Raw genomic sequence first — 25122 nt, 5'->3', positions numbered from 1 at the left:
TGGCATCCAATGTATCTTAAATAATACAAATCTATAAATAAATAAAAAATAAGGGAGTAGGCATGCCCTGGCTTGATAGTGAAAAAAAATCGTATTTCTTCTGACTGGCAGCTGTAGTGTCACTGGTCGGGAGAGGGCGGGTGGGCTTTGTTAGGAAATCCACACATGAACCGTAGAAGCACGGCTGATGCTTGACAAAGCCGCCTATCGCGGGCGCCGGGTGAATGAGGACGATGGGCAAAAAAGCTGTTGCATGGCGCTTGACCATTCTGAAGGGATGCCGGTCTCCCAGATGCTCATAGCTGATGCAGAATTTAATTGACATAATTGCACTGAACTGTGATTTGTAAATATAAACCAATCTAAAAAGGTATATGTTTGATTGATTTCAGTTTTCAAAAGTGCATTTAAAGAAGACAAGCGATAATTGCGTGAAAGTAGGGCTACTTTTATCAGTTAATATGTTTACTTAACAGTCACTTAAAAAGTGTTACAATCATTCCCGGTCTCCCTTCCTTCACTGTATTTGCATTCAACGTCCCTTGACGCATGCGATTACGTATGAGATGCAACATCTCAAAAACATATTTTAGATTAAAGAAAGCCATATAAAATAATGACGTGTTATATAATATGATACAATGACTTGTAATAATTTCCTAACTAAATAAAGGTTCAATAAAATGATAATCATATTTAAATTCTGTCTGTCTTTTCTTCAAGGGTTTCCACTGTCCCCTAGCTCCTCCCTCTCTGTACCTTGTGACAAGCACAACTCATCAACAGAGCATATGCGGAGCCGCACTTATCTGCTCATTCTCCTCCTGTCATTCCGCCTTCTATCTTTGATCATTGTCCCACCGCGCTCAGCCCAAACCCTCACTCACCACCTATTTTCAGCATCTCTTTCTACTCCCCAACTCATCAGAGGAGCTAAACTCCCGTGGAATCTTTCATTTGGAGTTCCTCGACTGCCGCACTTTTTTCCGCAGGAGTGGTTTTTATACTTTGAACTTACTCTTCTTCCCCTAGGTGACCATGGCCGTACCGGCTGCTTTGATCCAGCCAATCCCTCTGGTCCAGACGCCTTCGATCGCCACTCCTTCCGCGACCACGTCCCCGCCGTCAACAACTTCTTCCCCGTCGCCCTCCGTGGGCCCATCCGGCCAGAACCTGTTCCGCTCGGAGCTCCTCGCCAACAGTAGCCCCGGCATCTCGACCCCGACCGGGACTCTGCCCAGCAAGCCAGTCTACTCGACCCCGTCGCCTGTTGAAAACACCCCGCAGAACAACGAGTGTAAAATGGTAGAACTGCGGGGGGCGAAGGTGGCGTCATTCACCGTGGACGGCTGCGAACTCATCTGCCTGCCCCAGGCGTTCGATCTGTTTCTGAAGCACCTGGTCGGAGGACTGCACACCGTGTACACCAAGCTGAAGAGACTGGAGATCACACCGGTGGTGTGCAATGTGGAGCAGGTCCGCATCCTGCGAGGTCTAGGGGCCATCCAGCCAGGAGTCAATCGCTGCAAACTCATCTCCAGAAAAGACTTCGAGACTTTGTACAATGACTGCACCAATGCCAGGTGAGTGGAGACATGAGAGATGCTAATTTGATGTATAGGTTTTACGTAAGCAGAAGCTTAGGCGTCAAGGTAGAAAAGCTAGAAAGGGGGAGACATTTTCCATTTTGTGGAAGTCATATGTTTCAGATGTCATTTAGCTGTAATGACTGAACTTTAGGTCATTTTTGTAATACTCTATTGTGCCAAATCCGACTATAGGCATATGCTGTTATGGAGTTTTTAGTAGGCTAAACAGGGAAACACAGATGGACATGGAGAGGGCGCACCGCTCGAAAAAGTTGTGGCAGGTTGATGGCAATTGAATTTATTCTTATTGCAAAGAGTTGTGTCAGTGACTTGCTCAACCCAAACGAATGTTAAAACGCAACAGTCACATTTTAGTCATTTGAAAGTGTTACTAAATTAGGCTACTTGAGGACTTTTTCATGGCCTGAAATTAAAGTGTCCAAAACCCACAGCAAGTTTAAAACCATTGCCTGGAGGGAAAGCTCACACATGAAAAAATACGAGTTTACTATAGAATACTACATTATAAACTGGGTGGTTCCAGCCCTGAATGCTGATTGGCTGACATACGTCATGGTATATCAGACTGTATACCACGGGTGTGACAAATGTATTTTTACTGCTCTAATTACGTTGGTAACCAGTTTCTAATAGCAATAAGGCACCTCTGGGGTTTGTGGTATATTGCCAATATACCAGGGCTAAGGGCTGTGTCCAGGCACTTCCCGTTGCCTCGTGCTAATGAACAGTCCTTAGCCATTGTATATTTGCCATATACCACACCCACCTTGAGCCTTATTGCTCAAGTATACAACAGACTGCAAAAATACTACAGTCAATACTACAGTAATGTCTTCAAAAACACTACAGTCAATACTACAGTAATGACTTCAAAAACACTACAGTAATTACATAGTATACTACAATATTTTAATTTGCATAGACCCTGCCCATTACCCTCCCCGTATCCAAATTTGTGCCACCCATAACTGAGACTCCTACATGCCAAGTATAGACTATATTATGTTCCCTACAGGTTATAGAAAAGAGCAGATGGTCTGAAGTATCTGTTAAGACCTCAACCCTACTTATCTACATGACCTACAGGTTATGGAAAATTTGCTCTTTGAGTATTTTGTCCAGTAGTTTTCTTTTTAAGGACAAAGCCCCCATTGTTTTGTAAAATATAACAAATCCAAAACACTACATTACTACAGTAATGTCTTGAAAAACAGTATATTAAATACTACAGTCTGCAAAAATACTACAGTAAATACTACAGTATACTACAGTCCACAAAAACAGTAATTACTATAGTATATAGTCAAGTCCGCAACTGTGTGTGAGCATTACCACATTTCCACTCTAAATTAAGCTCACCATTAACCCTACTTTATTTTTAAATGACATTGAAATAAAAGTAGGTTATCCTATATCAGCTGTCCTAGCCATAGGGGCAATCATTTAAAATTCTTTGAACTTTAAATTAAGTAAACAACATTTTAAAACATTAGACCATAGAGAATTCAAATAATTTGATTTAAATTGATTAATATACTGTTCATCTTCAGATTAATAAATACTTTTCATAGGATCATTACAAAATACACTTTCTTTTGCCAGCCTTGCCAATGTGTTGGAGGATTTTATGGGCGACAGATTTAGGTAGAGATCCACTTTTGATTTAAAGCCATTTTTAGTGTACTGTTGCTCATATGCTGTGATGTATTGCTCAATCTAATAGGATGGGTTGAATCAGGCCAAATATGCCATCTAATCTGTTGATTGATTTAATATTGATCTGCCATTGCGAAATGAGCTGGAAATGCAAATATGATGGAAAGTCTAACATGAGCAGAGATACATATTTTATGGCGGTTAACATGCGCTAAGCTGTAGGTCACTCTGGATAAGAGCATCTGCTAGATGACTAAAATGTAAAATATAAATGTAAAATGTAAAAACAACACTATCTGGGCGCAATGTTACGTTAGGCGCCATTGTTAGGCTCAATGTTACTGGTGTATTTGAGGATGATGTTGAGTGTGTAAGATAATTATTTTATTATTGCTGTAAGACACACTTGCTTGCATAAACACAAATATGCGGATGGACTCACACACATTTTATTGTCACAAACAAATAGGAATTTATGGGTGGGTTCACATAAGGTTACATTTCTGAATTTAAATATTCAGTTATTTGCAGTATAATCAAGAAAAAGTATTTTGTTGTTTGCTGCTACTGAATCAATATTCTGAAAATAATGCATTGAAGGGTTATTTACTTTTTGAAAGTACATATGAATTTGCTCACAATTAATTCTGAGGAAGACACATCAATGTTTGCAATGTATATAGCAGAATATGCAAACATAGCATTTTGACATTTGACCATGTGTATGGGCCCTGTATACTGAAGATCATTAGGTATTTATTAGGATTGAAAATGCATTGCTTTTATCAAATGATGCTATCAGCTTTCATCAGTGTTTTGAACTTCTTTTCAATGCTCTATTTGGATATGCTGTGTCTACATGTTGATACCAATGGATTCATAAACTACTGTATTTCCACATTTATCTCTACATCTGGCCTTAACACTAGTTTTATCCTACACCCTATTCACATTCACACACAATCAATTAACCTTACCCTTTCTTATCATGCAGCATTTACACAAACCTAACAGAAACTGTGACTTCCCCTTCAGATAGCGTTCTGGAGCAGTTCTAGACCACTTTGGTTCCTATCCCCAATGAGAGTTTCACCTCTCCGCCCTCTATTCTCTGAGTGTGTGGTTGAACTCATTGGGTTGTTAATGGGGAGGTGGGGAACGGAAGGACGGATGGCCAGACGCGCACACACACACACACACACACACACACGCACACACACACACACACACACACACACACACACCCTGTCCCATTTGGAGAATTACATCATAGGTTTGAAACAGAGGCATCTGCCCACTGGATATAGGCCTAGTCAGGTGCTAACTTCTAAAGAAGAAGAGTAACTTGTATTAACAACTTGGTTGACCTATTTCTGTTGTTTGGAGCTCTGTCAGGGTTGTAATTTAGAGCAATGTTGTCTATTGTAGCTTTTTAGTCCACCAAAAAAGTAGGCCCATGTAGGACAATGATACAGTTTATTCAACATTAGTGCAGTGGCCTGACGTAGTTTTGTTTTTTATCCAAAGTCCTTTTCACAATGTCGTTATACTCTTTCATACAGTGGTAATTTTCGGTGACAATGGTGTTCAAAATAGTCCTTTACCAGTGGTGGTCTGTGACGTTTAAGATGAGGGAGGATGATTCTTTTTTTATGAGCATGGCCTTATATTTATTACAGCATATTGGATGACTGTCATTCATATTCCATTTACCCAGCTCAATGTAACATCAATAGGTTTAGGCTACTACATGATACTGTAATTTTCCCTGTACTGATCATGAAGTTGATACAACCTAGCCTATGAATGAAAGTTTACAATGTAGGTGCACAGGTCGAGAGAATTTTGAGTAATCACGGTGACAGACATTGACACATTTAATATCTCCTTGCACACTCTTGCCTGCATTTAGCTGGTCTAGGTTGTAATCATTAGTCCAACAGTTGCAAATGTTTATCCCTGTTCCGTTCCGTTTGCTTCTGTTTAAGAAACATTTTTCAACAGAATCAGCAGAAGGAATACACACCTGATCACGAGCAAACACAGTTCACTTTCATACCAGATACATATAAACAGCTTGTTGTATTTATAATTCCTTCTCGCAACTATCTACGCGCTCTCCTCCTCTCACCTTATCCCTTTGCTTGTGGACTTTAGTGCATAACACATCAGCTGTCAGTCACCAGGCGAAAAAACCTTTCCAAGCCAAACCTTCATATCATGACTGCTAACCTCTACACACATTCTACAACGTTGTCACGTCATAGTCAGCATAGTTACTAGAACTAACGCGTTAGTAAACCCGCTACAATCATGCCGTACAGTGTAGTCAGTAGCAATCAGTTTATTAGTTACACTGGCAGGCCCCGGTGGCAATAAAATAACAAAACCAAAAGATTACCTTGACTTGGAAGAGTTCAAGTGTTGGATAGCCATAGCCAGCTAGCTAATATAGCATCTCTCTATGTTTGAGCTGGGTGTTTGAGTAGGCTAGACGAGCTATTTGCATTTGACACTAGCTAAGGAAGTGATAGTGAAAAATTATATACTGCGAAATATATTGTAGCTACCTCTCTCTCTCTCTTTTGCCTCTCCTTATTTTGGAAGAGATTCATTTGTTCAGAATTGTTCAACTATTGTCTTTCTTTCTCCGTGTCAACTACTCACCACATTTGATGCAGTGCTAGCTAGCTATAGCTTATGGGTGTGGCAGGTAGCCTAGTGGTTAGAGTGTTGGGACAGTCACCAAAAGGTTGCCAGATCGAATCCCCGAGCTGACAAGGTAAAAATCTGTTGTTCAAGGGCAATTAACCCACTGTTCCTAAGCCATCGTTGTAAATAAGAATTTGTTCTTAACTGACTTGCCTAGTTAAATAAATGTAGAATAAAAAAGTATGCTTTCAGTACTATATTCATTCTCTGATCCTTTGATTGGGTTCACAACATGTCAGACTGCTGCTGAGGCTACTGTAGACCTTCATTGCAAAGGTTGTAAATACCGCAAACCACACATGTCCAAATGTGCACTTCCCATTACCATATATTAAAACTTATGCCATTAACGGTATCAACATTTCTGTTTGATCCACAGTTACAAGGATGCGTTATACCCTGGGTTGTCCTGAACACAATGAAGCTATGTTTGTAATATTATGAAGAAAATTAGCTGCGGAACATGCATTTGAATTCACTCATGACTATATTCTATGTGTCCCAAAATGACAATCTGTTTGTCTGAAGTGCCCTTTGAAAGCCAAACACTGTTAAATCATATTTTATAGCTCATGTTGGCAATAGAGTACATTTTCAAATGATGCCCACCTGACCCAGATTGTGATTTATAATGGAACGTTTTTGGATTGTGTAAACAACAACCGGAATCATGTGGGCACGCAGGGCTGTGTTCAAAACAAAAAAAACTACAAGTGTGCTTGCCTCAGTTCCTTAATGGCAAAGCTAGGAGAGCAAATTACTTAGGAACTGTGCGCAGTTTGGAGAGGTGTGTGGCCACTCGGCGATAAGTTCGACCTCTCACTCACTGTAATCATTGTTTTTTCTTATCTTGCACCTACACCTATTTATTATGTTACTGAATGTATCTAGAATATTTTCAGATTTAGTTATTGACAAATGCTGTGAAAAGTACATCAAATGTAAAATGCACATAAAATCAACAGCGTAATGTTTGGATTCAGTCGCATTAGGGGAACTGTTGTGTCCTCATTTTTAGTCTGATAATTTCCCCATAATCTACAAAGTGTTCTCTTTCAGTTACAACCATTGTCATGCATATGCTTTTTATAGTTCTTCCGTTAGAATCATTTACATTTGTCCCTATCCCATATAATCCAATTTCCACAAGTGTTAAGGGGTTAAAACAACAGACTCAATTCAGCCACTGTGTAAATAGCGACACGGCACGTCTGATGTCTGACCAAGATGTGGCCTTGGGTGTAAATGTTGCCACTATATGTATTATGCTCACTTTAGATTACAACTTTTTGAGTACGTTAGAATATGTTTTGGGTATGTAACTTGGTGTGTTGTTGGTGGCACTTTATTTGACAGTTCACTTTTTCTATGTTTACTCAAGTAATATGGTCATGTTGATACATTATTGGTGTGCTTGCTTTCATTGCTGTGTGATATCCTATAGGTCGGATGCCTTCCGTCCCCAATGCCAACGTCTCGACGAGCTGCATATAGGCTACTGTATCTATTTCTGTGCAGAGTGCAATGATTTATTTGCCTATCCTTCATGTACTTTCAAGGGACTCTTGCCAGATTCAAATCCTGAGTCAGTTCTATCCCTACTCTCACCCCAGATTACCATTGTCCCTTCTCTTTCACAGATCCTGGATCAGTAATGATACGTTCCTATTGTCACCCCTGTTCCTTCACACATAAACAAATCCTAGGTCAGTTATACTCTTACTGTCATCCCAGATTACCACTGCCCCTCATTCCCCTTCACACAGACACAGATCCTAGGTCAGTAGTAATATCCCTTCTCTCACCCCTGTCCAGCACTACCACTCCTGATCACAGACACAGATTCAGTTGTAATATCCCCACCATCACCCCAGGTTACCACGGCACCTTTTTCTCCTTCACACAGACACAGATCATAGGTCAATTATAATATTCTCACTCAGTGTTTTCCATAAGCGCCAGCCATCGGCTAAATAGCCGATAACAGACTCATTTTCACACTTCATTAATTAACTAAGCTAATTTTAATCTGTTGTCTGTCCCGCCTCTCGGTACCTGTGTTATTTTTGTGCGCTCCGGTTGGCAACAGTCAAAAAAAAATCCCGGTGGAGGGAGAAAATATGTGCATCCTTAAATCCATTTTCCATTCAATTCTGTATTGTTTCTAAACAGTTTCTAAACACTTGATAGAACACAAACTTTTTTTCTTAGGTTTTTGCCACAATAATCTAAATTGAAAGACTAGATTTTGTTTTTGCCACGATAAATTATATAGACTAGTTTTTCAACTAGATTACTAATCTACCGCCTTCCCTCAAAGTCCCACCCACAGTGATTGATTGACAGGTCTGAAACCCTACCAGCTCTGTGACAACAATCCCACTCAAAGTCCAAACTGTTAAAGGGTAGTTCACCCAAATTACAAAATGACACATTGTTTTCCTTTAAGTGTCCACAGCAGCAGAGCCAATAAAATACATTATTTGAAGAACAAAATCATTGTGGCAATTCATATATTGCAGTAAAACTGTAAATATGACTAATCTCAAGCGAAGACCGGTTTAATGTTAAAAAAGGTAATCTTACTTAGAAAATAGTCCTGATAATATAGGCCTAGGCCTAGACAATATCCAAAACGACTAACAACGTAATGAATTCATGCATTTCATACATTCATACAAATTACGTTCAGTAATTTTTTATTGTAATGTCTTTCTACTCGATACCACTACTAATTTTTATCAATCTGGAAAAAAAGTCATTAAAGTATTCAATTATTTAATGGTGTATTCTGGATGGAGTCAAGGCATTGGAATGTATCTGAGGCCTCTAAAATAGAGCTGATTTTTTTCAGGTGGCATGGACCAGCCCAGAACTGGCTACTTTTACTATTTAGCTGGCTACTCCATATTTTTACGGAAACCACTGCCCACTGTGACCCCAGATTACCACTGCTCCTTCCCCTCATTCACACAGACACACATCCTAGGTCAGTAGTAATATGCCTTCTATCACCCCCATCTAACACTACCACTCCAATCCTTCACACAGACACAGATCCTAGATCAGTTATAATATCCCCACCATGACCCCAGATTACCACTGCCCCTTTTGCTCCTCCTTCACACAGACACAGATCCTAGGTCAGCTAATATTCCAGATCTCCTTCCCCTTACTGTACAGTATTAAGACACCAGGCCCACGAGAAAAGGCTTTTTTTTTAAAGTCAAATGTTTCCTGTTCTGTTATGTCTGTGATGTTAGATGAATGGTGGTGAGGTTAAGGTTCAATGATAGTGTGGTATTGACAGGATAGTGTATTTTATTTTCTCCCCAGATGTCACCTCTCTCTCTCTATTTCTTGCTATTACTCGCACCCTCTTATTTTGGCGTGTTTACACCTAAACAAACATATTTGCAAATTAATGTAATTGTTTTGTTTAGTGCTCAGTATGAGCTTGGCACTAAGGGTGTCAGCTTGTCTAATGCCTCTAACCTCTTCCTTCGCTCGCTCGCTCTCTCTCGCTCTCTCTCTCACTCACTCACTCATTCTCCTTTCTCCCTCTCTTGGCTGAGCTTTCTCTTATAATATATTTGTTTTCGACGAGGCACAGTTGTGTTTACAGGTACTCAGTGGAGATTTCTGGATCCGATTAAAATCACTCCCCAGTCTGAGTGGGTGCTAAGAAACCCGTCACCCCGGCAACCACATCCACGAGGGAGTCGAGGCGATAATAACTTTCAAAATAGCAGAGTGACAGATGCCTGACTAGAGAAAGAGGAAGAGAGAGATAGAGATTGAAAGATGTTAAAAGGTTTGTTAAGAACACAAATTCACTCAAGCACTTTCTTGAAAGTGAAAGTCCCATTGAAATCCCACTCTCGCACTGTGTTGTTCTTAAGGATAGAAAATAAATAGTTATAATTCCCTTTTCTATGTATTGTCAGCACTGTTGATTTAATTAGCTGCATGCTCAAATCAACGGCTCATCTGGCAGATGGCGGCTTGGTGTTTTTTTTCATGCAAACAAATTGGAGTCTGCTTCAAAACCACAGTTGTTTTACGAACTTGTCTTTCATAAGTGTAAATATCGAGCACTGATATTTATATCCTTAGTGATATTTAAATAATTATCCTGATCAATTGTTCACAAATACAGAAAAGTTATATCCGTTTGCTCTTCATCTCTTAAAAAATACAAATTCGTATGTGAACATTTGGAATGCTTATTCATACAAATTTGACATTCTACCTTTTTAAAGGGAATGTTTTGTTTGTTTGATATTTGGCTAATATTATTGCTGGATTTAGGCTTATTTTCATGGCAAAGAGGCTTGCATTGTTCATTTTCCTGTTGGATGAAGAAGCTGTCCAGACTCTCAGCCTATTTGCATGCTTTCACTGGATAGTAGCACAAGTACCGTTGTGTCCAGGATGCCAGATCCTTTTAACAAATTATTAAGTACTACAAATCAAATCAAATCAAATAAAATAAAATACAATTTTATTTGTCACATACACATGGTTAGCAGATGTTAATGCGAGTGTAGCGAAATGCTTGTGCTTCTAGTTCCGACAATGCAGTAATAACCAACAAGTAATCTAACTAACAATTCCAAAACTACTGTCTTGTACACAGTGTAAAGGGGATAAAGAATATGTACATAAGGATATATGAATGAGTGATGGTACAGAGCAGCATAGGCAAGATACAGTAGATGGTATCGAGTACAGTATATACATATGAGATGAGTATTTAAACAAAGTGGCATAGTTAAAGTGGCTAGTGATACATGTATTACATAAGGATACAGTCGATGGTATAGAGTACAGTATATACGTATGCATATGAGATGAATAATGTAGGGTAAGTAACATTATATAAGGTAGCATTGTTTAAAGTGGCTAGTGATATATTTACATCATTTCCCATCAATTCCCATTATTAAAGTGGCTGGAGTTGAGTCAGTGTCAGTGTGTTGGCAGCAGCCACTCAATGTTAGTGGTGGCTGTTTAACAGTCTGATGGCCTTGAGATAGAAGCTGTTTTTCAGTCTCTCGGTCCCAGCTTTGATGCACCTGTACTGACCTCGCCTTCTGGATGATAGAAGTCCACAATCATCTCCTTAGTTTTGTTGACGTTGAGTGTGAGGTTATTTTCCTGACACCACACTCGAGGGCCCTCACCTCCTCCCTGTAGGCCGTCTTGTCGTTGTTGGTAATCAAGCCTACCACTGTTGTGTCGTCCGCAAACTTGATGATTGAGTTGGAGGCGTGCGTGGCCACGCAGTCGTGGGTGAACAGGGAGTACAGGAGAGGGCTCAGAACGCACCCTTGTGGGGCCCCAGTGTTGAGGATCAGTGGGGAGGAGATGTTGTTGCCTACCCTCACCACCTGGGGGCGGCCCGTCAGGAAGTCCAGTACCCAGTTGCACAGGGCGGGGTCGAGACCCAGGGTCTCGAGCTTGATGACGAGCTTGGAGGGTACTATGGTGTTGAATGCCGAGCTGTAGTCAATGAACAGCATTCTCACATAGGTATTCTTCTTGTCCAGATGGGTTAGGGCAGTGTGCAGTGTGGTTGAGATTGCATCGTCTGTGGACCTATTTGGGCGGTAAGCAAATTGGAGTGGGTCTAGGGTGTCAGGTAGGGTGGAGGTGATATGGTCCTTGACTAGTCTCTCAAAGCACTTCATGATGACGGAAGTGAGTGCTACGGGGCGGTAGTCGTTTAGCTCAGTTACTTTAGCTTTCTTGGGAACAGGAACAATGGTGGCCCTCTTGAAGCATGTGGGAACAGCAGACTGGTATAGGGATTGATTGAATATGTCCGTAAACACACTGGCCAGCTGGTCTGTGCATGCTCTGAGGGCGCGGCTGGGGATGCCGTCTGGGCCTGCAGCCTTGCGAGGGTTAACACGTATAAATGTCTTACTCACCTCGGCTGCAGTGAAGGAGAGACCGCATGTTTCCGTTGCAGGCCGTGTCAGTGGCACTGTATTGTCCTCAAAGCGGGCAAAAAAGTTATTTAGTCTGCCTGGGAGCAGGACATCCTGGTCCGTGACTGGGCTGTATTTCTTCCTGTAGTCCGTGATTGACTGTAGACCCTGCCACATGCCTCTTGTGTCTGAGCCGTTGAATTGAGATTATACTTTGTCTCTGTACTGACGCTTAGCTTGTTTGATAGCCTTGCGGAGGGAATAGCTGCACTGTTTGTATTCGGTCATGTTACCAGACACCTTGCCCTGATTAAAAGCAGTGGTTTGCACTTTCAGTTTCACGCGAATGCTGCCATCAATCCACGGTTTCTGGTTAGGGAATGTTTTAATCATTGCTATGGGAACGACATCTTCAATGCACGTTCTAATGAACTCGCACACCGAATCAGCGTATTCGTCAATGTTGTTGTCTGACGCAATACGAAACATGTCCCAGTCCACGTGATGGAAGCAGTCTTGGAGTGTGGAGTCAGCTTGGTCGGACCAGCGTTGGACAGACCTCAGCGTGGGAGCCTCTTGTTTTAGTTTCTGTCTGTAGGCAGGGATAAACAAAATGGAGTCGTGGTCAGCTTTTCCGAAAGGGGGGCGGGGCAGGGCCTTATATGCGTCGCGGAAGTTAGAGCAACAATGATCCAAGGTCTTTCCACCCCTGGTTGTGCAATCGATATGCTGATACAATTTAGGGAGTCTTGTTTTCAGATTAGCCTTGTTAAAATCCCCAGCTACAATGAATGCAGCCTCCGGATAAATGGTTTCCAGTTTGCAAAGAGTCAAATAAAGTTAATTCAGAGCCATCGATGTCTCTGCTTGGGGGGGGATATATACGGCTGTGATTATAATCGAAGAGAATTCTCTTGGTAGATAATGCGGTCTACATTTGATTGTGAGGAATTCTAAATCAGGTGAACAGAAGGATTTGAGTTCCTGTATGTTTCTTTCATCACACCATGTCACGTTAGCCATAAGGCATACACCCCCGCCCCTCTTCTTACCAGAAAGATGTTTGTTTCTGTCTGCGCGATGCGTGGAGAAACCCGTTGGCTGCACCGCCTCGGATAGCGTCTCTCCAGTGAGCCACGTTTCCGTGAAGCAAAGAACGTTACAGTCTCTGATGTCCCTCTGGAATGCTACCCTTGCTCGGATTTCATCAACCTTGTTGTCAAGAGACTGGACATTGGCAAGAAGAATGCTAGGGAGTGGTGCACGGTGTGCCCGTCTCCGGATTCTGACCAAAAGACCGCCTCGTTTCCCTCTTTTTCGGAGTCGTTTTTTTGGGTCGCTGCATGGGATCCGCTCCGTTGTCCTGTTTGTAAGGCAGAACACAGGATCCGCGTCACGAAAAACATATTCTTGGTCGTACTGATGGTGAGTTGACGCTGATCTTATATTCAGTAGTTCTTCTCGACTGTATGTAATGAAACCTAAGATGACCTGGGGTACTAATGTAAGAAATAACACGTAAAAAAACAAAAAACTGCATAGTTTCCTAGGAACGCGAAGCGAGGCGGCCATCTCTGTCGGCGCCGGAAGTATTATACAACATACTGCAACATACCTGTTTTAATATAAGGTTTTTCCATTGTGAATTTTCCTTAAATACTTTGAAGTAATGTAAGTTTTTCTATTTTAAGTTGAAATCACTTGAAATATATTTTTATTAATTCCATCCATCAAATATAATTATCAAACTGGATTTAACTAGTTTCATTAACAGTGATATTGCCCTGTCTGATCCACACCTGTCCGACACATTTTGGCTCAACTCTTTTTTTCTCAAGCTCAGTTATCTCTGGCTTGTCTTTAGTCACCAGTCTCCATCACGTTACTGGTACATTTAGGGAACCATGGCAGAAGTCACTGGCGATTGTTACAGATGCTAAACGCTAGTGACAGAAGTTAGAGGAGAGCAGATGAGATTTCCTGATTGGAGAACGAATGCCGGGGACCTAACCCGTGCTCCGTCTAATATGGTCATGTAGAGAAATTGATATTCCTGCTAAATTAATTAATTTTTCATATAGCCCAAAGCTGGGGAGTTTAAAAAGAGTGCACACTTGCTGGTTTTCCCCTATTTCCTCCCTCTTAAAAAAAAAAATGTATTGCCTAATCATATTAATACTTTTGCCCCAAGGATGAAAAGATAATTTTACAAATGCATTTGGAACTAGGTATCACTGAGTATTTATGATTAAATTATGCAAATAAGTCCAGATTGTCTAATTAGGATTGATTTGAGCAATAGATGTAGTGGAATCTGAATACAAGCATGTCCAAAGAGCAGAAAATGGAAAATGACAAGGCTGGAATCCTTAAAAAGTGTGTGTCGTTGGTTGTCTTTATTTTTTTTCTTCCCCTCCCTCCAACTCTCTCTCTCTCCAATTCAATTCACCCTCTCTCGCGCTGTCTAATTCGCCATGGCCGTATCAGGAGTTAATTTTCTCTGGCTTAATTTCTCGTCTGACTTGACAGGAAGAGGAAGCCATCAGGGATGGAATCTCAGATGGGATTCCTGCAAATTTCCTCTTGTTTTTTATTTATCTTCCCCTCTCTTCTCCTCCCACTCTTCTTTTCATTTTCGAGGAGGGGCTATCAGGGATGAATCTTCTTCTGAATAAACACTCCAATGTTATTCCTGCAGTATCGATGTTTCTCTTTTAGCCCAGCGCTGGATAGTAAGGATGCATCCCAAAGGGCACCCTATTCCCTATACTCTGTACTACTTTTGACCAGAGCCCTTTGGGACTCACATGGCTCCCTGTATAGACTAGTGCACTACTTTTGACTAAAGTAGTTCACTATAAAGGGATTGGGTGCCATTTGGGATGCATCCTAAGGGTCTCCTCCTCTTTATTAATGGGGAATATAATATGGCAAGAGAATATCATCGGATGAAAATACCTTTTGCACTGGTTGGAATTCTGTGAAGTAATGCCATTTTGATTATGAAAATGTATGTCTGTGTTATTGTGGTAATAGTAACCTCAGCTTGTGCATATTGGGAAGGTGGTATTTTCATTGTGTGCAAGTTAAATGTGAAATATTGTCATGTATTATAGATCTGTATCTTACAGGACACTGATTGTCAGCAATATAATTATTATAATTAATTCTAGTTAGTCATTTACAGCATTTACAGGTTTGGGTACCCGTTGCAAGACCCACTGGTTGATGCTTATTTATAAAACCCTCTTAGGCCTAACTACCCTATATCTGATATATCTACTGCAGCCATCATCCTTCACATACAACACCCGTTCTGCCAGTCACATTCTGTTAAAGGTCCCCAAAGCACACACATCCCTGGGTCGCTCGTCTTTTTAAGTTTGCTGCAGCTAGCGACTGGAACGAGCTGCAAAAAACACTCAAACTGGACAGTTTTATCTCAATCTCTTCATTCAAAGACTCAATCATGGACACTCTTACTGACAGTTGTGGCTGTTTTGCGTGATGTATTGTTGTCTCTAGCTTCTTGCCCTTTGTGCTGTTGTCTGTGCCCACTAATGTTTAGTCTTGCTACCATGTTGTTGTCATGTTGTGTCATGCTGCCATACTGTGTTGCTGCTATGTTATGTTGTTGTCTTAGGTCTCTCTTTATGTAGTATTTTATTTATTATTATTTAACATCAATGACGGTCTTTTGGTATGCTGTCATTGTAAATAAGAATTTGTTCGTAACTGACTTGCATAGTTAAATAAAGGGAACAAATATATATAAATAAATATTTGTGAAATGTGCTCATTGCACATTTTTTTTTAATGAGCATGGCCTCATATCTATTAGAGTATATTGAATGACTGTCATTCATATTCCATTCACCCAGCTCAATGTAACATTGATAAGTTCAGGCTACCTCATGATACTCAAATTTTCCCTGTACCCATTATGAGGTTGCTACTACCTAGCTTACGAATGTAAGTGTATATCGAGACACAAATTGGAGTAATCAAGGTGAAAGACAGTGACAGATTCAATACCATCTTTTGCACTCTTGCCTGCATCTAGCTGACCTATAATCATTAGATAAAACAGTTCCGTTCCATTTTGCAACCAAAACTAGAGTTTCTATTGGACAAATTCAGGTAGGTCTATCCCCTTTCATTCCATTTGTTTCCGTTTAAGAAACATTTTTCAACAGAATCGTCAGAATGAATACCCCTGATCACCCGCAGTAACCGCTAACCGCTACACACAGCCTACATCGTTGTCACCATATTAGCTGACGTCATAGTCAACATAGCTTACTATAACTAATGCATTAGTAAACCCACTACAATCACGCAGTAAGTACAGTGTACAGCAAGCAGTATAGCAGTTACACTGGTGGGCCCCGAATTCAATAAATGAATAAAACCAAAAGCTTGCCTTGACTTGGAAGAGTTCCAGTGTTGGATAGCGTTAGCCAGCTAGCTAACATACATAGCATTCCTCTCTATTTGAGCTGGGTGTTTGGGTAAGCTAAATTAGCTAGCTGCATTAGCTAGCTAAGTAAGTGAAAAAATCTATATAACTAAATCAAGCTCTCTCTCTCTCTGCTGCTTCTCCTTAATTTTTTTAAGAAATTGATTTGTTCAAAACTGTTCAATTATTGTCTTTCCCTCGCTTTGAGTCAACTACTCACCACATTTTATGCACTGCAGCGTTAGCTAGCTCTAGCTTATGTTTTCAGTATTAGATTCATTTTATGATCCTTTGATTGGGTGGACAACATGTCAGTTCATGCTGCATGAGCTCTGATAGGTTAGAAGATGTCCTCCGCAAGTCATCATAATTACTGTGTAACTCTATGGAAAGGGGTGAGAACCATGAACCTCTTAGGTTTTTTATAGAAGTCAGTGTACCCAGAGGAGGATGGAAAATAGCTGTCCTCCTGCTAAACCCTGGTGCTACCCCAGAGAATGCTGTTGAGGCTATTGTAGACATTCATTGCAAAACAGTGTGTTTTAATCAGTTATTTGGTGATGTAAATATATTTATAGTCTTATCTAAAAACCTTTTTAAATATGTTTCACTATTTTTATTTTTATGAAATTCACTGAGTTTCACTCACCGCAGGGTTCAATCTCTACCATTCATCTCATTTCAAATCTGTATTTAGCATCTCTGATCTAATTGATGTGTATCTCTACGGAACCTTGGTGAGTCTTCCTACCAAATACTACAGCTGAGTGTCCCGCCAGCTGCTTCCATAGAGAATCATCATCTCCACAAACCAAAACAATATTTATGCACGTCATTAGTTATAATTCAATACACCCAAATTGACGTGAAAAAAACGGTCTTAAATCTGCTGTCTGGGCGGATTTGAGTCTTTGCTTTAAATAGCTTTAGAGGCTCTTTTCTTGTTTTCGTCAGGAGGCATTGAGTGAGCAGATGCTTTGAAAAACCATAGAAAGTGGTGCTGGTCTCAAGTGTCATTAGCTTCAGGCCTTTTCCAAGCGAGCGCCAGGTAAAGATTAGATAACAATCAGGGGCTTTAATAGATACTGTTGGAGGCATTGGAGCCTGTCTGAAGCTAACAACAGAAGAAGAGGAGAGGAGAGGGGGTAAACAATGTAATTTCCTATCTAGTTTCTCCCTCGCAATGGTGTTATCACTAAGCCTTAAAAATGAGTTTGTTCACAGTCGTGGAATAGAAAATGTAGAGCAATATTTTGCTCATACATCAATTTAAAATCACTTAACTGTTTATCAGCAAATCAAATCCTAATTTGGATGAAAGGTGTAATTTTTTAAAATTAAAGTTGAATACACACATGTCCAGTAATTCACACAAAAACACAGCACTTGATTGCTTAATGCTCCAAATTCACAGTATGCGTCAATCGATATGTTTTAATATCTGCAGGGTTATGCCTCGATCACATCAACAGCGTTATTGCGATTTGGTACACTAGTAGTACGTTCATTTCCAATAGAACGCTGTATTTGCCTTGCAGCATTGCTTTGCAGAGGCAGTTGCAGTGCGTTTTTTGTGGTGCATATGTGGGATTTATGAAATTGTGTGCTTAGACAGCTTGACAGAATTGGAAGCAGAAGGGGAATGTTTAACTTTTGTTGCACACATATGTGATCGAGGCGTTAACGTCTGCAGCCAATCAGTGATGTTTTCCAGACAGCTAGCTACCACCCAAAGCCTCCTCCCGACCCCACAAGGGACACGTGTAGCTGTAATGAACATGGTCAGAACCCAAAAATAAGCTTTATAGAATTGTAAACAAACACTATATAGCCTCAATACACGGTTAAAACCATAATTTTCAGCTCATGGATCAGACCTTGCATCTATAGCTACGTCTATGAAGTTTGAGTTTACATTTCTCCAGCCCCATCTCTCAACTTTTTATTTAAAAAATAATAGGGTGACCTTTGCTGTTGTTTTAACTGCAGAATGCTCTTTTAAAAACTCTTGTGCCGCCACTACAGTACTGTAACCATGGCGCCCTAGCTATTGTTACCCTCCTCCTAAAAAGTGACACTCAACTCTGCCGTGGGAAATCTATAGCACTGCATCAACCTACACGTCCTTGGCCAATCAGAAACAAGGATTCTTGCTACTGTACACCTGGTTGAATAGAAGCTAGAAGGTAAATGGTGCACAGAACAGACACAATGGGCTTTAAAGACAATGTAGTCTCAATCTCAATGGGTACGATTGTTTTTTTGATTTTACTGCCAGTTGGTTATTGCAAAATATAAAATGTGTTCTTTAATTTAAATTGGTCAAATGACTATACATTTAATTTGACATACTGGTATTAGTAGAGGAAAAAGGGGATGGTGAGTGTGTGTGTGACTGTATGTACTGTACTGAGTGTTGTATTTACACGCAGACTTTTTCCTGCTGACCTCTTGCCAGGTCCCCCTCCAAAAGAGGTTTCTAACCTCAAGGGTCTTTTCCTGGTTAAATACAGGTTAAATAAAAAAAATAACAGGCTGTTGAAGTTGGTACATACCTGTGCCTTCTGTGTGTTTTCAACAAAAACGGTCAGTAGCTCCTTTTCTGGTAATTCCACAGTAGAGCAGAAAACACACAGCGAGGCATGTTGCCTCTGAAAATGAACTGGGTTATGATAATACACCACCTCTTGGCTGAAATGGTCTGTCCACATACATTAACCCTTGTTAGCCATTTCTCAAGCGCTCACTTCAACAATCACCAAATTATCAACCACCAATGCACTACCGTCATATTGTACATGTCAGTTATTAAAGCCAAATCACCTATACACTCAATTTTCTATCGTTGTGATAGTTGTTGTCTGTATGTTGCCTATGTGATCTGCAACCCATGTGCAGCTTGTCTCTCTTTCACCCTCTCCATCTCTCTCCCTCATTCTTCTCCCTCTCTCTACCCCACCACCCTCTATCTCTCTCTCAATTCAATTCAAAGGGCTTTATTGGCATGGGAAACATATGTTTACATTGCCAAAGCAAGTGCAATGGATAATAAACAATATAAAAGGAACAGTAAACATTATACTCACAAAAGTTCCAAAGCAATAGAGACATTTCAAATGTCATATTATGGCTATATACAGTGTTGTAACGATGTGCAAATATTTAAAGTACAAAAGAGAAAATAAATAAGCATAAATATGGGTTGTTTTTAAAATGTTGTTTGTTCTTCACTGGTTGCCCTTTTCTTGTGGCAACAGGTCACAAATCTTGATCTTGCTGCTGTGATGGCACACTGTGGTATTTCACCCAACAGATATGGGAGTTTATCAAAATTGGATTTGTTTTCAAATTATTTGGGGGTCTGTGTAATCTGTGGGAAATATGTGTCTCTAATATGGTCATACATTTGGCAGGAGATTAGGAAGTGCATCTCAGTTTCTAACTCATTGTGTTGGCAGTGTGCATATACCTTGTCTTCTCTTGAGAGCCATGTCTGCCGATGACAGCCTCTCTCAATAGCAAGGCTATGCTCACTGAGTCTGTACATAGTCAAAGCTTTTCTTAAACTTGGGTCAGTCACGGTGGTCAGGTATTCTGCCACTGTGTATTCTCTGTTTAAGGCCAAATAGCTTTCTATACTGAACAAAAATATAAACGCAACATGTAAAGTGTTGGTCCCATGTTTCATGAGCTGAAATAAAAGATCTGAAATCAGAAAAGTTCCATATCCCCAAAAAGCTTATTTCTCTCAAATGTTGTGTACAAATTTGTTTACACCCCTGTGAGCATTTCTCCTTTGCCACGATACTCCATCCATGTAGCATATCAAGAAGCTTATTAAACAGCATGCTCATTATACAGGTGCACCTTGTGCTGGGGACAATAAAAGGGAACTCTAAAATTGGCACTTTTTTCACACAACACAATGCCACAGATGTCTCAAATTGAGGGAGCGTACAATTGGCATGCTAACTGCAGGAATGTCCACCAGAGCTGTTGCCAGAGAATTTTATGTTAATTTCTCTACCTCCAATAACATTTTAGAGATTTTGTCAGTACGTCCAACTGGCCTCACAACCGCAGACGACGTGTAACCATGCTGCGCCCCTGCCCAGTCATGTGAAATCCATAGGGCCTAATTTATTTATTTTAGTTGACTGATTTCCTTATATGAACTGTAACTCAGTAAAATCATTGAAATGGCTGCATGTTGCATTCATATTTTTGTTAAGTATAGTTTGCTCTGTTTTTTGTTCATTCTTTCCAATGGGTCAAGTAATTATCTTTTTGTTTTCTCATGATTCGGTTGGGTCAAATTGTGTTGCTGTCCTGGGGTGCTCTCTCTCTCTCTCTATCTCCCCCTCACTCCTCACTCTCTTTCTCTCACTCGACCCATTGAAACTACTACTGTGAGTGGGAAGAATCCCTCCTTCAAGGCTCTCCTGCGACTCCTGCTTGACTGGCCTCACAAATTATACAAGCCAGAGTTTTAGTTGGAAGTTAATATCCTGCAAAATTGTCCTGCGCTGGCCCCGGTAGAATGGGGATAATTAAATGACACAAGCATATCAAAAACATTTTTCTCAGACTAGTGGGTGTTAAGTGTCGCGCCGGTGCAGTCCTCTCCCAAGTTTGCTATTAAACAGCAAAAAGGGATTGATAAGGTGGGGGGGAGTGGGTGTCATTGAGCTACGGTGTGTTTGTGTGTGTTCACTGCTGTGTTCAGTGATCTGTTTCATATGATTTTTATCCTTAAAAGAAAACCTGAAAACCTATATCCTGGACAGGAGATGGAAAGTTCTGCAATAAAGCCAAAATTGCTTTTTGTGTCTATCGATGACCTCTCACGCTTGACCTTTGAAATGTCACAGTAGGACTGTGAGATGATCCCAGACACACTGATCTGATTACTAGGATCAGACATCCATTGGTACTGTCTGTTCCAGAGGGAGTGTTTTGTTTAAATCTGGTAATGTACAAAATCAAAATGGTCATACTCATAAACAGGTTGGTAATTGAAATGTAAATATTGTTAAATAAAAGTAGCATTGTACTTTAGTTGAAGAGATTTCTGTCTGTTTTTCTAGTGTGTGTGTGTGTGTGTGTGTGTGTGCGCACGCTGTTCTCGCTGTTACATGCCAGAAAGGCTAATATTGTTACAATTGACGCTTTGCTCTAGAGGGGCTCTGAAAACGCATTACTATACAAACCACACCAAACCAAGCTACACGCAGCAGAAAAAAATTGTCCCTCAGATACAGTAATTCTCCTTTGGCCTTTTATTTATTGAATTAAAGTTGACAATTAAATGTTTGGCTTTGTAGTTTCAGAGCCAATTCACTTTCCAGTTATGGTTACATTCCAGGTATTCTAATTTGCAGTCTCACTGCACAGATGATCAGATCTCACAATGCCAGGATAGGTGTTTCATGTCTTAGGAACCACATTCATTTGATACAGCAATCTTCAGAGATGCTTAAGGCATCTGTGATAAAGACGACCTGGAACGCCACCAATAAGAATATAAGACAAAGATCTTCAGGAAATAAAAGACCGTCTACAGTACCCAGAAACCGTCTTTTCTCCATCAGACTGAGGAGAAGGTCAGGCAGGGAGAACACATAGCAGAGCATAGATAATCTGTCTGGAAAGTGTTTGGCAAACTTTGAGATTTTTTTTTAACATCAATGGCTGACATTGACACCAAGCATGGCACCTCTGTACCCCTTGACACTCTTATCTCAGCAGGAGACACACACACACACACACACACACACACACACACACACACACACACACACACACACACACACAACCCCTCAGTATTGCTAGAAGGAAAGGTCAGGGTCAAACACAATGACTAAACCATGGTGTAGACTTCTTCCTGGAAATCTCCTAACTATGGAGTACCAGACCTGGGTTCAAATACTTTTTGACATAATATAAGATACTTTAGCAGGGCGGGATTTAACTTGGCACTCAAGGATAGCTAAGGTGAATGCTAATATTATTTCCAAGATTTCAGATAGTATTTGAACCCAGGTCTGCTGAGGAGGGGAGAAAAATAATCCATATTGGACAGCTACAGTGGTTCTTCCTTGTGTGGTGCCGCAGAATTCTATGGCATGTCGGAGTTGCCACAATGACGCAATTTACCACAATCTGCCACCATCTACCACAAATGGTTGCGGCATAAACTCAACATTTTTAATGGATGAACCACTGTAGGATGGACCATGTCTTGTCGCTGCGATATGAACACTGCTGTTCGGACAGTAGAAAAATAATAAAAGAAAAGCTTCCTCTCAGAGAAGAGCTCTATATTGTTAAACAATGGTCAGAATTACATACTACATATACCTTTTAACGGTAACACTTTACAATAAGGAAAGGGTTTATAAAGGTGTTTTGTTATTAACAATTATTTTATCATTTTTAAATGCATTATAAACAGTTATATCATATTGTTCAAAATAGTGCAACAACTGGTAGTGTTTGCTAAATAGTGAGCAAATATTTATATTTACCTTACCACTTCTCTGTGATAGTCCAAGTATGGTGAACGCTCTGGTGTGAAATGGTAACCGTAATACCTCCGGTTGGTGAAACAATGGAGGCATCCTCTCGCAACATTGAATGTTTTGGTCTTCATACCCACCATTCATTGACTGAACATGTTTAACAAAGTGTTGAATCTTCTCTTATGTATGTAGTGATGAGTACCCAATACTGTCTATAAGTATCTCTAAGGTGAACTCTCAAATGATCAATAAATTATTTACCTACATGTATAACTGCTAAAAGCAGTTAAAGTGACAGAACTATGAATATTTATAACTAATTTATCAAAAATGTAATCTTATTATAAAGTGGCAATCCACTGACCATTAACAGATGAGTTACCAACATGAATAACTGCTGAAATTATCATTTTTAAGAAAGTGGAAACCTACTGACCATTTATTAATTAGTTAGGCTTACCAATATGTATAACTAAAAAATATATATACCTTATAAGAAAGTGGAAAACTTCTGGCCATTTATTAATGAGTTGAAGTCATTTATAACAGCATATAATCTCCTCAAACGTAGTAAAAACATGTAATTTAATACAAGGATACATTGGGAAAACAATTTGAATTGCAGTTACTCATCTGTATCACTCATTCAGTGAGTAGCCTAGCTAATTCAGATAAACAGGGGTTGTCTTTTTCTCCCCTTTTTTAACATTACAAGTCAGAATAGAAATTGACAACAGATTAACTATTTAAAATACAACAGCGTCTCATGGCCTCCTTCTGTGTCTTCATCTGTTTCTTTCTTGTTAATCATTTCCCATCCTGGAGTCTGAGACCTTACGGGAATCTGTGGGAGAGAAGAGGAATTTATGACAATTTATACAACGGGTGGGTCTAATCCTCAATGCTGAATGGTTAAAACTATTTTAGCCGGTGATACCACTGTTAAATTGACTATTTACTCTCTTCCATCTGACTGCGCAATCCACTGTCTCATCAGCCCAGCCAGGCAACTTATAAACTTGATCTCCACTAGAAAAAGCATCTAAACATTATCTCATATTTCTTTTCGACTAACATTTAGTTGTCAACAGCAGAGATTTGTATTAAAATGTGTCAACAGAGATTTGTCTGTCTCTCCGACATTTCCAACATTGTTTCAATATTCAAATTCAATCTCCTGCTGTCCCATTGTAATGAATGTGTCGAGAGTCTGGACAAGACAGACAGGCAGGGAGCGTTTCTCCGCCAGTCTAAATCATGAATCAGCTGGCATCATTTTTATGCATATATGCATTTTTTAAATTAAAATAAGGTTAAACGAAACAAAGTGCAGCTAATTTTCAGTCTTTCCAGCTTCAGTTTGAAGTGATTGTGTTACTGTAGCTGTGTTGTTGGCTAGCTTGTCTGAACAACATTGTCCTGACGAGTGAGCACATGTTCTAGGTCAGGTGAAATCGCACCTAATTAGCTCATTGTTATGGATGCATCCAAATAAATGTCACTAGAAAACAGCTTAAACAAATGCAAATGCAGCTACTTTGCTGTTATTCTGGCCGCACTTTAAAATGTTTTTTTTTACCCCCTTTTCTTCCCCAATTTCGTGGTATCCAATTGTTAGTAGCTACTATCTTGTCTCATAGCTACAACTCCCGTACGGGCTCGGGAGAGACGAAGGTCGAAAGTCATGCGTCCTCCGATACACCACCCAACCAAGCCGCTCTGCTTCTTAACACAGCGCGCATCCAACCCGGAAGCCAGCCACACCAATGTTTTGGAGGAAACACCGTGCACCTGGCAATCTTGGTTAGCGTGCACTGCGCCCGGCCTGCCACAGGAGTCGCTGGTGCGCGATGAGACAAGGGTATCCCTACCGGCCAAACCCTCCCTAACCCGGACGACGCTAGGCAAATTGTGCGTCGCCCCACGGACCTCCCGGTCGCGGTGGCCGCACTTTTTGACGTGACTGTAAGTTAGCCGTAGTTGGCTAGCTACCAAGCAAGGGAATAGAACGTTGCCAGCCAGTATGGCAATGGAACATTTAGAATGAACGACTGGGTCACGTCCACAAATACAGAACAAAAAGACTGAACGACTGGGTTGAATCTCTGGCAACCGAACCGATAGAATGAACGACGGCTTGGGTAGCTACCCTAGATTTGTGTCGGGACTATATCTTGTGGATGGATGAAATAGCTAGTTACCGAGCTAGTAAGTTTATCTTAAAATTG

General features: G+C 40.4%; 1 protein-coding gene across 4 annotated transcripts in view; it reads left to right on the top strand.

Annotated features, from left to right (window-relative positions):
* Positions 1-723: 723 nt before the first annotated feature.
* LOC110519943 (dachshund homolog 1) overlaps positions 724-25122 on the top strand; it is a 248041-nt gene continuing 223642 nt past the window's right edge. For 3 of the 4 annotated variants that reach the window (XM_036974003.2, XM_036974001.2, XM_036974000.2), the window contains exon 1: positions 752-1583. In XM_036974003.2, coding sequence (XP_036829898.1) covers positions 1039-1583 — 545 coding nt within the window. In that variant the 5' untranslated portion in view covers positions 752-1038. Of the gene's footprint in view, positions 1584-25122 lie in introns of all 4 variants that reach the window. The other variant, XM_036974002.2, reaches the window with a different exon arrangement.

This window comes from Oncorhynchus mykiss, chromosome 3 (genome assembly GCF_057628025.1).
Source record: "Oncorhynchus mykiss isolate SJ-2025 chromosome 3, ASM5762802v1, whole genome shotgun sequence".
In the NCBI taxonomy this organism is placed as follows: Eukaryota; Metazoa; Chordata; class Actinopteri; order Salmoniformes; family Salmonidae; genus Oncorhynchus; species Oncorhynchus mykiss.
This window is presented reverse-complemented; position numbering and strand designations above follow the sequence as displayed.